The 16,074-nt window shown below is 37.9% G+C and overlaps 1 protein-coding gene across 1 annotated transcript; it reads right to left on the reverse strand.

The window, feature by feature from the left end:
• Positions 1-836: 836 nt before the first annotated feature.
• NRG4 (neuregulin 4) lies at positions 837-15,369 on the reverse strand (the record flags this gene model as incomplete). The annotated part of the gene is made up of 4 exons (XM_082005084.1): positions 837-930; positions 5,742-5,891; positions 13,814-13,907; positions 15,282-15,369. The coding sequence occupies 4 exons, from the start codon at positions 15,367-15,369 to the stop codon at positions 837-839; spliced, it is 426 nt and encodes a 141-aa protein (XP_081861210.1).
• Positions 15,370-16,074: the final 705 nt, after the last annotated feature.

Here is a 16,074-nt window from a genome sequence, read left to right on the forward strand (position 1 = left end):
ACAAAGGGTAAATACTCTGCCTAGTACATTTCTTTTAACCATTCCCAATCTCTTCTTAATATTTTCTCCTAATTTGAATTACAATCTTGTGCCAGGAAGCTGGCCAATACACTAGCAGTGGTATCTCATCCTCATGTGTCTTACTATTAAAAAAAAAAAAAAGTCAGTATTAGCTCGAGAAAGGTACATTTTTTCCCTAACATCTGGTAAGTGTATCGGAAACAAGCCAAATTCTGTACATGTATCACAGGTATTAATTTTGAAACTATTGAATCAAGACAGTCCTTGACTCCTCTGGGGAAATCCTGTGAAAAAGGACACTCGTATCAAAAATTCATAGTATTGCCTCATGCTAAAAACACTGTGATTATCTCATATTCTCTGGGCAGTGGAAAAAAAATGATTTCATATTTCTCATGCAGTAAAAATCAAAATTATCTCATGCTTCTACCTGTGCATTATTGAAAACAGTAACTTGTCATGAAAAATCTGACAAAATTCAAACATAAGTTACAGTGATTATAGTGATTTCTGTATAATTGGATATACCTTTAAAAATACATAGAAACTCTGTTTCTCTTTATGTCTTAGTTGCAGTCTTCTCCAACACTTAAGTAAGCCTCCTATTTCAGTCTGCTTTCTTCTCTCATCTTGCTTACCACATCATCCTCTACAACTATTGTATTTTTAGGGTTGCTCTGCATGTTGTTTTCCCATCATTCTTCCACTCTAATGCTTTACTCTGTTATTATTTCTGAAAAATAAATGAAACACATGCTTTTAGTTAACGAAAACTTCCTCCCCTGCCTTCCTTAATGGAGTCAAATCATTTTACTTCAAATGTACTCACTGTTGCAGCCATTGCTGCTTGTAGTCTCAACCAGGTTGGCACCACACTCTGAAGAACTTGTCCTTGGAAGGGAAGCTTTCCTGACCATAAGAAACAAGAAAAAGACAACAGGGAGAAAAAACAAACAAACCACAGAGTGAAAAAAGTTACCAGTAAAAGAAGTTCTTAGAAGAGACAAATTAATTGAATGGTGCTTCCACTGAAAAAAGTGACGTGGATCTTCTGCAATTACTTTATAATTAATACTTAACATTTTTCAGAAGCACCTATCTGAGGGAGAATAGCAGAGATCAGAGGCAGGAACAGCACTCAGAACTACATGGCTTCTCTCCTGAAGTTAATGTTCCTGTTTGTCTTGTTTCTCAGGTCTTTATTTAAGCAATTAGTGGGTATCACAAAATTATTTTATTTCCTGTTAACTCTCAGCATTTGGAAGTGAAATATCAATAATGCAATATTTTCCACACTTTCTTGAGGATAAGCAGATCTTTTACAACAGAGATGATCTCTTCCTGTCTCTTTCCCTTTCTTTTAATAGTAATTAGACATCTGCTCACTTGAGAAGAGTCATGAGCTATTCTCCTTTCTGTCCAGTTTGTGTCCTGTGGTGATGTAACTCCTCCACAAAGTCTGTTGTCTTGGACAGCTGAAATGGCTTTATTCCTAGACCCTGTTGTTCTGGCTGGCTGAGTTCCTGTTCATCAATACACACTTATCTTACAGGTAATTTGGCGTTATAATAAAGTATAGAAATTAACTGCAGACTTATTTTAGTTTTCCCTAGGGTCTTCTCTATTCTTCTAAGCTGTGTGTGTGGCATTCGGGCCTCTATATTGTTTTTAAATAAAAGCTGGCTTCTGTAGAATCTGTACTAATCAGCTACCTTTCTTATTCTTCTTCCAGTAACCCTTGTACAATATGTTTCTGGAGAGAGAAGGCCAGATGGACCTGTACTGACAGGTGAACTGGTTGTAGTAAAACATGCCATTTGTTACCTCAGGAACAATGTAATAGCAAGGATTTCTGCACACTTTCTTCTTTTCCCCAGGTCAAAGCAATAGGCTTTATCAGTACCGTTTGTTGGCGGGGGGGGGTGCGTGTGTGTTTCACGGCAGAGGGTGGCTAGATTTGGATTTGCCCTACCTCCATACACTCAACTCTGCTAGCAGCTCCTGGGCCTAAAGCTGCACAGAAGCCTACTCCAGGACTTTTTTTCAGAATTAAATAGCAAATCACTTTCATAAAGCTAGTTCTGATCTAAAAACATACATACGGATAAGTTTTATATTTACAAAGTCAATATTTTATTATCTTTGCTAAAATGCAATTCTTGGCATCTAGTGAATCCCAATAGTTAGAAATAGCAACAGTTTTATGCACTGAGCTTTTACAGGATTGTAGCAAACAGAACTGAGCATGCCTTTTAAAGATCATGATGCCCCCTTTGACAGAGAAGCGACATTTATTGCCTATGAAACAACACAGTCCTGGAGAAAACTGGATAAAATAACATAGGAAGCTACTGTACTGAACTGGTTTTCAGATTAATTTTGGGTGTGGACAGTACTGTTCTTAGGAATTCCTACAAAATGATATAAAATTTGTTTGCAATACTCCTCTTTGAGGAGATATAAAAGCATAGTCTGTTCTTTGCCACAACGTTCCTCATCACTTTTTCAGAAAGTAAATTAAAGGTACTCACTTTACTACCTAAATAATCACATTCTATCAATCTGAGACCACTAAGATAGCTAGTGGTCTCAGCAGCCTTTCTTTCAGCATGTTCCAGCAACAGTGGGAGGCTTAACCCTAGACTACTGCTTATCTTGTCCAGTTCTGAGGTGCTTTTTTCATCACCAGTGCTTGACCACTTCTCCCTCTTCCCTCCTTCCATTCTCTGCTGTTCCTTTCCGCTATCTTTATTTTGTTCTACTTTCCATCATTCCCACCCTCTAGCCATTTCCAATACTGTCTGTTTCTTCATTATCTTTGATTCTCTCTCCTCCTTCTCCTTGTAGGTTTGCTTTCCCCAGCCATACCATCTTCATGAATCCTAGTACGTAATCAAATACAGCATGAAATCAGCTTAACAGCAGATTTTTGGCAGACTGGAAAAAGTAAATCCTCAGCTGATAAAAATGTGATGACTCAACTAAATATAAAGGGATAATTATTTCTCACTGTTCACCCAGAGCTTTCCCTATGCAGCCCTTTTCTTTTATGGTTTACTTTCACCATTACTTATGATTTGGTTTAATAAGCAGAGCAATGAAATCCTTTCTCTCCACCCTTGTATGCTGAATGGATTTGTTGATAGGGAGCATTAAATGCATCTGCACATGCCTGGTCCTGAAGTCTGCCCCAAGCAGCCTGAGAGAAACAAAACTTGGAAAGGAAAGGGGGTACAAGTGATGACAGGGATAAGAAAATAGAGCACTGATTTCCTAAATTCTAAAAGATCTGATGTATAATTTTACGCATTTAATTTCTGTATCCTAAATTGCAGTTAATGTCTCCTGTATCACTCCAGATTGCATTACTGTTTATATGAAAACCAGACTAGAACCCTTTGCTGAAAGAGTCACAGAAATTCTTACTAACACACAATAAGGGGGGGAAAAACTCTCTGCTTTCTGATTCTGCATCAAACATACTTGTTAATCAAGTGTAATAGTGGAAATGTGATTAGCACAAGATTTCTCTTAACATTTTAACATATCCCGTCAAGAGAACAAGTCAAGGATGCTGCAAACTCTCAGCTAACCCTTACAAGCCCAAGTTCCACCCTGTTCCAGAATGTTAATGATACAGGTGGTAGATCAGATTTGGAAAAAAAAAAATTATAATAATATAAATGACAGCTGCTAGCAATAATCCTTGTTTATACAGCTGAAAAGAGGGGAGTAAATTAAAGTATCCACTTGACAGTCCTCTTATATGTTGGTCACTTCAGTCAAGATATAAGGACTTTTAGATGTCAAGTGTTTCTTTTGTAGATAAGTTCTCTAGCAGAAGATGATTGTGCTACATCAACCTCTGAAGTGTAAAGGTAAGACAATTTTTAGCCAGTTACATTCTTTTCTTTATACTGAAGAACTTGATCATGATTTTATGAGATTTCCCACGGTAGTCTGGTATGTAAGTTAGGTGTAAGGGCAACTATGTTAAGACTGAGTGGCTGCCCTTGTTATTTTTCTAATAAAGAGGCCCTACTACTTGTTCTGCCAGTTAGGTAAAGGTTGAGCAAACTGATTTCCTATAAAAAAATAGAGTAGTTGAGGTTCATCTTCCAGTTGTCTGATAAAAGACTTGCACAGACCTGGCATTGCTGTTATTCTAAGCTTCTGTACTTTGCAACGCAGGGCTCTGACCATAAAACCAAGTAGATTGTGTCTGCAGCCTTCCCCTAATTTTACTGTATGCAACAGGAAAGGGATCTTTTAATGGATTACTCTGAATTCTCTGTTCTCTGAACACTTTTTTCCCCTCTTTTTGGAGACAAGCTTTACTTCTAAAGAAATACTCTCCGTACCTCTATGAGACTTGAATGAATTTTTCTTTAGTTAGTTAAAACTCTGTTCTATTCTGATAGCTTTATAGTAATCTGCAAATGTTCTTCAGTGAACTGTTGTGGTATTGCATTTCTAAGACAGGACTGATTTAACTAAAATGATTAAGGTTGGGGCGTATCCTCTACAACAAGGTTTTTTTAATATAAACTGTTTTATCGAATGCTCTCTATCTCTTCTAAATATATTCAGCTATGGGAAAAACTGGCATTCAGTGGGTTTCCATGACAGCAGCTGAGGTAAAACTAGACCAGCTATTCCAAAGGTCGCTCATTGAAAGGCACTGATCAGAGAGGTTGATTTGGCAACGTGATTATGGGAGAGCAAAGAACAGAATTGCAGGAAAACCTTAGGTCATCACAACCAAGGAGAAATGCAGCATAGGAGTAAAAGGAAGAAGCTGCAAGTCTGTGATGGCTAAGGAGGGCTAGTAAGTTGTGTTATAAAGGCATAAATACATATTAACAGTATATGACAAGATGAGCTCTTATAGGTAAGTGCTGTACTGTAAAAACAAGAATGTACATAGGAGGTTGACTTGTACATAAATGCAGAGAGTAAGTGAAGACAGTAAGTTTGTTTGGGTTTGGTATAAGTGTACTGGTATATGTATTTGGTGTTACAGCATGAGATAGATTGGTTTACTTAATCCCAATAACTACTTACATTGTTTTCATTCAAAGTCCTGATATGCCTAAAATGCTACTAAAACCAAACCTGCAGCGTTTGCTGTCTAGCACTGACATTTTCATGCTACTCAAACATGGATCATCCTGGATAAATGAGTTAGCGCTCTGATTTGTTGTAGATGTTAGTTAATAAAGGTCTACCTGGGGTTATTCTTGAATTTTATTAATTCCTTAGTTTTCCTTTGTAAACCAGGAGTTGTAAAGGAATTGGGAGCTAACGGCACCAGTTGGTTTGGCTGCCAATTCATTGCGGTGGAACAGTTTCTGATCCCTAAGCACTTTGGTAATTTGCTTCTACTTCTCAGTCTTTGGACAACATAAGGGTTGACTCATGTTTTAAAATGTTAGCACTAACTCTAGGTAGACTCTCAGAAATGGGTGTACTGCTTTTTTTTTTTTTTTTTTACAAAGCAACTATAAGTAATAGCTTAGAAAAGACATGGAGAAAACTATAAGCCAGGAAGTAAAATATTACAAGCAACAAGTTGAGACAGGCACATTAATTATGCTGAATAACCATACAAACCTTATGGATAATTCATTACATAATTTTACATTCAAATAATTAGTACATGATTACCAGAAGAAATCTCGACTTGATTAAATAGCTTCAGCACTCTGAAGCGCTTTTACCTGCAAAGGAAGTAGAATGCTCCAATTACAAGAACTCCTAGAAGAAGCAGTGAAGCCAAGAAAGCTGCAAACAGGTCACCTTTTGTTTGGGACTTGATGCTGGGCAGCAAAACTTCCTCACAACGGGCTCCTGTGTAATTCTCAATACACCTGGGAATCCAAGTTTTATTCAGATTAGATAGTAACTTGTCATCTAATAGGAAAAGCACACAGCCTTCTTTTGGTCTTAAGTGGGGAGAGAATTTGTTATGGCATAATTCAGGGTTTATGTTTGCTTCATAGAAAGTTTTCTTACAGAATTTCCACTCACCTCCTATTTCTGGAACAGAGGGAATTTGGCATGTTGGGCATCAGGCTTATATTCTGATCCATACTGCTTTTCTACATAAACCTTATCTTTCTTAATACATTCAGTGGATTAGTAATATACTTGAGAATGGTGTGCTTTGCAGTTAAATATGCCTCCTCCACCAGCAGATTTAATTAATTAAATCCACCTCTTTAGTGTTAACTGTGTCATCCCACTGGTTCTCATCCTACACACAGTAGTCATGCTTTCTTCCCCCGTTTCATGAAACTTTCTAGCTTTCTTAGCTGATAGTACTAGCTCTTCAACAAAGTAAATCAAGGAAATGGGAATTCATTGAGACACAGTACACCTTAAATAGCAAAAGTACTTTATGCAGTGTAATAATTCATGCCAGAACATGTTACATGCTTGGTGAATGACCCTCTGTTCGACAGACATAGCTAAAAGTCTTCTCTTCTATGCTTACTTTATGTAACTGAGCTTCTGAAAACTTCTGAAGAAAGGATTAAAATGAATATGGTATTTTACCATGGTAAAATAGTATGATTTTTTTTTTTTAAATGAATGGCTTAGTAATTCATACAGAGTCAAAAATAGACAGGTTGAAGCTAAACTAACCTTAATTTGTCTTACATTTTCACTTATTCTGCTAAGTTTCTTGAGGAACTTACTGCGTTACAGAAAATGGAAAGCACTTCATTCAATAACTGCATTCTGCATGCATCTTTTATGTATGTAAATTTGCTTCTCTCTATTTGTACTACTAAGGATCTTGCTCCTTCTTGCTATTTCTGGCACTGAAGTCGTAATAATCTGTGACATAAGCAATTTCAGGCTCCAGCTGAGAAAAATGGGCTGAACTCCATAGCATACTTGAAGTTCTCAACGGCCATTGGCAGCTGCAAGGTATAATTTCAGATGAGGGATAAGAAGGTGGAGTGGGGAGGAACTGCCAAAAAAGAAAGATGTCTAGCCTATCTAAGACAAATGGATCACTGTGAGTATACCACCATGCACGCCTGATGTGATGCCCAGCACTGCCGTCTGTAGACTATGGACCACTATTTCAGTACTACTGGTCTAAACTATTACACAAAGAATTACTACCGTTCCTTTTAATTTTTTGCCTGTGGAAATAAAATAGAAGATTTAGACGCTAGAAAAAAATTTAATTATCATCATATATTAAAGCTGTGCAACTGATGAAACAGCCACCGTTTCCCAAGTACAGCGTGAGACTTTGTAAAGTTACTATATTTGACTGCCAGGAGAAGGCAGGGTAGGCAGACTGCTCTGATTGCTTCAGATAATGTTCCAGATATTTACTGTAAGTAGAGTGGCATTTCAGTGGCCTACTTCTGAAATACTGTAGAATCCTTTAAGAATAGAAGTGTAGTTTGAGTGGGGCATTGTTCTCTAGCAAGTGAGAGAGAAATGCTTTGGAGAGCTGAATAGAGTAACAGGGATAGAAAATGGAATATAAAATTCATGTAAGTATTTTTGAATACCAGTGAAAACTGGAGAATAATGCAAGGCTAAAATGATACAGGAGGAAAAATTAAATAGGTTTTGGCATCAAATTAAGGCTCATGGAAAAGTTCTAGAGAATGAGTGTAAAGGGATTAAGTCAGTAGCCTAAAGAGAAAAATGAAGCAGGAGGAAGAAAAGACAGTCCTTTTAGCTGAAGAGATTTGCATATAGGATTAGGTAAAAGGCTAGGGTTAGAGAACTGCTGCGGTACTGTGGAGTGAGTTGGCATGAACGGTGCATGGAAGCCGTATTCATGTTCTTCCAAAGACCCTGGGAAGAAAATTCGGAATGTGATGACATTGTAGCAAACTCATGAGATGGTAGCCATTTTCTACTAAGTCAAAAACAGAACCAGATGCTTAAGGTGGTGGTAAATCTTCAAGAGGGAAAGGAGCCAGAAGGCCTAAGACTGTCAGGGGAAAACTATAGCCAATATGAACCCAAGGTTATAGCAAAGGGAGGAAGACCTACACTAAAAAAGCACATACAAAACTTAAACATCCTGGATGCTGAACCTATTAATTCTTCCTGGATGTACCAAAACCAAGTTTTAGAAACATGTTTTCCATGACTTGCCAGTTTGATAGTATCTGTTTAACTGTATGCCATGGATTAGGGATTACAAAGCTACCCATCCACTTTCTTTAGGCTGACCTGTTGACACGCTGGCTGAAAGTGATTCCATGCTATGTAGAAAATACTGTCATATAACCTAAAAACAATGGAGGTTTTCACAGGAACAGGAAAATTAAGATGGAGGTATCTCTTGGTTACATTTAAATAAGCAAAATTACAGCTAATGTGACCCTACTAACAGGCTCTGCTACAGTTAGGGCATTTCTGAAAATACAGATGTTCAAATATTGGCTTGCACAAGCTTTTATGAAGTCATCAGTGCTGATGTGCAAATAGGTGAAGGACTATGTTAAATATAGAAGCAACTAATGCTTTAAGACAACCAAAAGAGGGCAAGGTTTCTACTGGAGGTCCTTTCCTAAAATTGGTGGGAAAGAAACTAAGCAGATTTCAGTCATTAGCAGTGAAACTCAGAAGATCTGCTTATTAGCAGAGTTCTAGCAATTTCAGTGGAGTTACATACACAGTGACTGCAACCAAGACAGAAAAGTAGTCTCTAACAAGCACGTGGGCTAAGAACATAATGCAGACTGGTAGTATCTGTATAGTGTCTCCTAGATGTAGTCAGTCTCACTATACACATCTTAGAAGTCAGTAGCAGCTCTTAGTTTATCTTGTTTATATTGGATGCCTAAAAGCAGAGCACACATTAAGCACGACACACTTGCAGTTGGTAGTATGGCAGGCAGCTGTGCTTCTGCACTTCAATGAATGAGCGCAAAAGAGAGAAAAGCCTGCTTCTAGGCTGTAGTAAGAGGGAGTGATGCTAATTAAGTCTTGTGGTCACTAGGCCAGGTGTTGCTGTTGAACAACATCATCTGTGTGCTGTTAGCCTGCTGTTTCAGCACATGCTGTCGTTGGCTTTGAATGGTCCTACTGTGTAGCATTCCAAAGTTGATTTTTAAAACAGAAAAAAGATCTTTCCTCCTCTAAGAAATTAGAATTTCTAATTCAATCAGAGTTGAAAGACAACAGCCTTCAAGTGTTTGAGGAAAAGCTGTGAGACTAGCAACTCCCATTTTCAGATAGCATCCAGATTTCTGCTTTCCTGGATGCCTGCACACGCAGGCAGACTCGCCCACACCTCTTGTCAGATACAATGCACCAGCCTTAACTGTTGTATACACACTTACTACAGGAGCTGTGCTGGAGACAAAGCACTAACATAGTGTATGTAGAAATCCAGAGAATCTTTCAACATAGGCTGTTAATCAAAAGTACCAATATCAGCATCAGTACAAGGTGGAAGGAAATAGACTGCACTGGGTAAGATGTCAGGACATGACCAGAGGGTCTGCGATTATATTGGGTCTGCGATTATATTGATCCTTTGCAATGTGATCAGTAACTGAAATATAAGTGTAACAGCCCTCCGAAAACACAAGGCATCGCTGCTGTCTCGTTTGCAGGTGCAGTTCATGAGACAGTGCAAGTGATCCACTGCCTGTCTGATTTAGGTACGAAGGTAAGGTTTCTTTTTCTTCCAGACTCTTAAGGTGGGCGACATAAGCAAGCCTCTGACAGACTGTAAAAATGGAAGTAGGATTTGAGTCAAATATGCACAGACTCCCATTGTCTAGTATTATACTTTAAGAGTCTTGACTTTAGTTTTCCTTTAGTGAGGAAAAACCTGAATGGTATAAAAATGACTTGCATGTAAATGCAAAGCTCTAAGCAGAAAAAGACAGCTGAAACATTATCTGCTTGTCAATGCAATTCAGGTTACGTGGCTGACAGCTTCAAAATCACCATAATCTTCAGCCTGTAGCAGGCTCCTAAAAGTTGTCCTAACCCATACACTATAAGGGCATCTAGTAAATATGAAAAAGAATTTAAAGCCAAAGTGAATAAGCAATGGCAAAGTTAATTGGAAGCCCTAAGCAGCTTTTTAAAAAGTTTTGTGTTCAGAGGAGTTTCAACACTGTTACTCTGAAGCTGTATTCATACACACAGGGAGTAAAACCCTTGCTGCTACTGGAGAGAGGTTGAAAGAATGGGTCATTTTCCCCTAGAACTCCCTTAGCTATGTGTTTATATGGCAAGCTTTACCACATCTGGCTGCGATATTAATTCTGATCACTAATGCTTTTCAAACAAGTAAGATAATGCTGTATTTTATATTTTATGTCCCATTAAACATAAATTTAATTATTGACTTTTTTGGACTATACTTTTCGTGTATATTCTAACTTTAGTTCCTACCTTTCAAGCTAACAGCAGGATTGAAAAATACTAACTGGACACTTTGTTTTCAGAAGAGCCTGGGGTATGTGAAAGTGTAGTTTTGGAGGCGGAGAAAGAAGAAAAGCTCAGGTGCGTGGGAAGCCAGCCCTTCAGTGGCAACTTGCAGTGTGTACACTCAGAAGGCTTACGGCGCAGCAAGTGTATCACTCATGGGGACAATTGAAAAAGAGAATGAAGGTCTCATCTCAGAGAAGGAGCCAGACAAGGATGTGGTATACAGAAGGTGGTAGAAGGAATTTGCACGGGACTTGTTGGATTAGTATAGGAAAGGTGGGAGAGCGATTGGATTAGGGTAGAAGCAAAGGAAGGGGAAAGTAGAGGCATCCTTTAACCATAGGAACTTCAGGGAGGAGATTTCTAAGGTCTGCCACTGTCCCGTGCAGTACCTGGCCTGAACGCGCTGCCCACCGCGGAGTACAATCCCTTCCTCAAAAGGAGAGCGTTCACTACTAATTTCCGTGTGTAGTGCCCACAGAAGCAGAGGAGCTGCGTGTGGTCTTATGCCATCTGTGTTTTGTCTGACATGCAGAAAAAAGCCTCTCAGAAATCTGCTATGCGTAAGATAAAACGGAAATACCAGAGCTTCCCCTTAGACAAGAAAATCTTAACTTAATTTTGCACTGCATTAATTAATGATTATGGGACAGCTGCACATCAGGTGCTGAGGCAAATGGCTTTCAGCCTCATGTTGTATGATACACCTGAGGCAGCTGCTTTTCCATCCTTCTCCGTCCAGCTGCATGTTTGTTTAGGGCATTTGAGCATTCCTGAGTTTGAAGCTTATCTTGTTTATGGTGACAGGTGTGCCTTGTGCTGCTGAGAACATTAACTCATTGTTAGGAAAGAAATGAGGGAAGATGGCAGCTGAGCAACTTCATGTTTTGACACGCATCAGCTGTATTTAAAATCTGTGAACGTGGCACAGGGGAGGGGGGCCAACGAATGTTTTGTTTCTATTAAGTCTCTACCTTGTATATATATCCACTTCTGAATGGTAAAAATAACAGAAATTCTGAAAGTAAACAGTGGCTCTTAGTTCAGCCTACAAAATACGTATTTCTAAAGAATGATGCAATTTTCCTAGATACATTGTGAAATTACTTCCAACAATGTTGCATCAGGTAGTCTGGACTACGTTTAGCACAACACATTTGTGTAAATAAGCAGCATATCAAGGCAAATGTGTTTTAAGGTATTTTTACCATTTGTTAGTCTGTTCTTGCTCCATTTCCCCCTTTTAATTGGTGCTGTACTAGCGATCGTTCAGCCTTTGATTCTAAAATTGATTCAGTTTTTCTATTTGTGGGAGATGATCATTTGAGAACACTTGGAAGCTTTACGTGGGATTTGGCAGAAACCTGCATCAAAGAAACTTTGCGCAACTGTGTGATGATGCCGGTCTTGAAGTTCTAAAGCACCAAGTATTTTTCTGAATTCTGCTGAATAGTGATGCATTTTTTCTGTTGTTTCTATTCACATCACTGCTGATTACTGAGATATCTATGTGTAAACAAAACCTTCCTCATCTATAATTAGCCTTCTCTGACTGATGAAGGAACATGCTTAGAATAAGGACATGCTTAAATAGAATGCTTCTATTTAAACCCGTATAACTTCATAATCAACCACTAGATACAGAAGCAAAATACTTGATCATTTAAATGCTATAAGATTGCCTGAGTATAACAGAAATGTTCTTAAGATGTTACTTTTCTGCTTCAGCAGATTATAGAATCATCTAGTACCTGAATTACAATTGACTTCATCTGGAGCCCTTCTAAAGTGGAAATTATCTATGCTGACTAGCTTGTGCTCCTGAAGAATGAGTTGTTCTGAGTATTTGTTACTTCGTATTTACAGTTATTGCATCAAATACACCTTCCTCATTGCAGAGTCTAGCAATATTTAAGAGGGTGCTTGGAAATTGTGTAAATGATGCTGTTTAGTCTAACGATTCTTTTTTGATTTAAGTATTTTAACATCGGTAATATGGGATTCCTTCTAGAAAAAAATCGTGCGCATCTCCACATGGTTTACTTTTTGTGTGTATAGTATTCATTTTACATCACATAAGCTTGCAAGGTTTAGCAGTTAAAATAAATCATCATACAGTGCTTACGAGCTTTATCCTTACTTCTGGATCTGATTCATTGTATGATATTGAACAACATGCTTAATGACAGTGATATGCTGTGTGTATTTTTCAATCAGCATTTACCACAAAATTGCCTCTTTTTCTCCTCATCTACCAGATGAGTTTACATACTTGAGTTTAAATGTTTAAATTGAACTGTCCCAAAGAAAAGAAATACTTTAATTAGGAAACTTAGAAAAAAACTTGTTTCCTCCTTCAACTGTTTCATACAGTTATTGTCAGTTATAGCTCAAGACTGAAGAGGGAGCAGACACTGCCACGGAAGAAAAAAAGGTAATACCCTTAAGTGTATGTAATAGGTGTTTGAACGCTTATTACTATATTAAGTAAACCCATTAAATTAACCGTAGTTTGTTTTGACCAACGATAGCTCAGAATTAGTAAATGCAGAACCATGAAAAATTAGAATTTTATTTGTCATCATCTTATGTCTTGGTAAATGAGAAAATAAAAGGATAGGGCTGTATTATGCAGGAAACATATCCACATGCAAAACCAGGAAGTGCTTCTTTTCCAGTGTGCTACATGGGCTTCAAAAAGGAGAATGGTCCCATAAATGAATGGTGTAAGAAGTACCTATATTTGCTGCCTTGACGTTTCTTTATCAAGTGGTCTTTGGCTGTCACTGTAAAGCTGCCCTTCGAGTATTTCAGTGAGACTGAGAGAACATAGTAAGTCTTGAATTATGCTCTTTTTTCCTCCTTAAAAGATTATATTCTTTTGTGCGCCGCCTCATTTTGTTCAGGTCAGGCCATTTTATGTTACCAGAACTTTTGCAATATAATTCATCTGGAAGAAAAACTGGGAATGTCTTTGCTTTTCTGCATGCCTTTCCTACAGTCTACACTCCATGAGGCAAAGGGTATTTTTTTCCTTTCTGTACTGTAATGAAGGGAGGAAATATGGCTCTAAATATAGATATAATCCTGAATGCATATGTAACTGAGTACTGTTGCTCCTGTCAAACAAGTTATACACCAAGTATACACGTATATTTTTCTCATATTGTCATGTCTCTGCAAGCTAGATAAGTAATTTGAGCATGAATTACTGAATTTGGAATAGCCATAGGTAATAAGTGTTTTCTTTTATGTAACATTTTAACAGTAATTTCTTAAAGAAGCAACATGGAGAAATAGTCTTTAGACTATTAGCTACTGTCCAATACTTAAACACACCAACTTTAGTTTCACTGACCTGCAGAATGGACTGGATACAGTAGGAATCATATAACAAATCCCTCCATTTAGACAAAAAGATCCATAACTGGTGCCACAGAGTTCTTCATGATCTTAAAAATAAAACCAAAACAAACACAGAAAAATAAGAGACTTCTGTATTTTTATCAATAAAAAGAGATCTTAATTATACTTTTGGGGAGTGGGGGTAGCTTCCTTAAAAAAAAAAAAACACCCCCCCCCCCCCCAAAAAACCCAAACCCCCAAAAAACCACAAAACCACCCACAAACAAAACCACCTCATGAACAAATAAGGTATCAGTCTTGCCTTCTAGGCAGCAACATATAGCACTGTCTATCTTGCAGAATTGTTTCATGTAACAATATGCAAAAAGATCGTCAATTTATCAACATATCAGATGTAAAGCACCTAAACCATATGAATAAATGCAAAATTGCTCTTGCAGGGAGGAAATTCTGAGTTCTCTGTTAGTTCACTTGCCTTTCACGACCACAAACCGTACTGAGTACAGTGATTCGCATGATGACCTGTACGAAGTCTGGTTTGTCCTGTCCCAGTGGCACAAACTATCTGTAGCTTAACTAGCTTCTGTGAGAGAATCGGAGTCAGTACAGATAAACCCAGAATAGTCTCAGGTGTGGACCAGAACACTCTGAGACTGCTTCAGGCTGTATTCAGAGCAGAATCATAGCGCAGCTGGACACCGCCAGGTTTTCCCACCCCAATTTTTAACAACCAGTGGAGGAGCAACCTATGAGGCATCTCTTCTCTAGAAGACTGCCTGTTACAATGTGATTTCCACAGATCTCAAAAAGGCTTTTTTCTAACTCAGTAGGCTTCTTATATGAATTATTAGTGTTTTAAACGCAATTAGGCATTCTAATAAAACCTCAAATACAGGATACTAATGTTGGCACTCATAGCAGCAGTTGTCTATTTTATGCCTAAATAGAGTATCTAACTGTACCATTGACTGCTTTCTTTTTGAAAGCAGTCTAACTTTGGAAGTTGGACTGCATATATTTATGATGCATCAGTAACTATCTGCATATATATTTTTATATCTCTCTTCAATCTTATGAAATCACAATATCTCAATAAAAAAAAAAAAAAGAGCAGTCTTCTGACATCACGAGTGTGAGAATCCTGTGTTACCTCACACTTTAGGTGTTGTTTTTCCTGTTACTTCTCCCAGAAGTTCTGAAAATAAGAATTCTGCTGTCTCACCATTTATGTATAGAAGATGTGTTCTATACAAGATTTAGTGTTGTTTAAGAGGAGTCAAGATTTTAATTTTCTTGTGTGACCTTTAGGAAAAAGAGTTAGGGTTCCCCTTTATTCCTGCAGAAAAAAAGTGAGAAGTGTGGCCCTAAGACGTTCTACCCTAAGGGGAGATTTTACAGCTTTGTGTATAAAATAAACCTGACTTTATTAAGAGTAGCAGGAAAGCGTAGCTACTTCTAACGCTGTGCAACAAAAACATTGTGCATCCTGCTGTCTTCCAGACCCTCTCTAGTAATTCCACTCTCTCCAATCTTCATATGTTCTTCCATTTCTATGACGGCATATTGACGTAGGAGTGCGAGTAAGTTATTTTAAGACGAAGGCAGTTATACCACAGAGCTCAACAGGAGTTCAGTTTCATGTTTGTGTTGCCAAAGTGCTAGGATCCAAATGGTAACTGGACTCTTTTTGCAGGTGTGCAGATAAATTAGGGAGCTGGAGAAGGGGGGAGGTAAGGCTGGAAAGATTGTTCATGTTTGACCTTCTTGTGTTGGCTCAGGATGGGGCATAACAGAAACATGTGTTCTGCCCTACCTTGTTAGAAGATGAATGGAAACTTGTTTTAACTCTGAAGCTTTCTGTGCTTGTCTACTGGCAATTCATTTACTGCAAGTTCACTGTTAAAAGACCTTCAAAATTATTTTACATGGGTGACAGTATAATTGCAATAGGAATAAAATGGTGACAGAAAAAACCCAAGCAGGTTTTTAAACAAGAGCTACGAATTATTTGATTTTAGTCTATTCAAACACAACAGTGGAACTTCTGTGACTGTAATTAAATTGAAGGCTACATCCTTCCTTAAATGAAGAGAGGATATTGATTACATGAACAGTGTATCAGGATATCTACACAATTCTAAGAATCAAGAGGGGAAAAAGCAAAACTCTTGACGCTGACCTGCTCTCAACTCTATTAAGTATCTGAGGGAGTTAAGTGTTGTTGAAATTCTACCAGATGGAAAAGTGAAATGA

Source organism: Phaethon aethereus (genome assembly GCF_964289735.1).
Source record: "Phaethon aethereus genome assembly, chromosome: 12".
In the NCBI taxonomy this organism is placed as follows: domain Eukaryota; kingdom Metazoa; phylum Chordata; class Aves; order Phaethontiformes; family Phaethontidae; genus Phaethon; species Phaethon aethereus.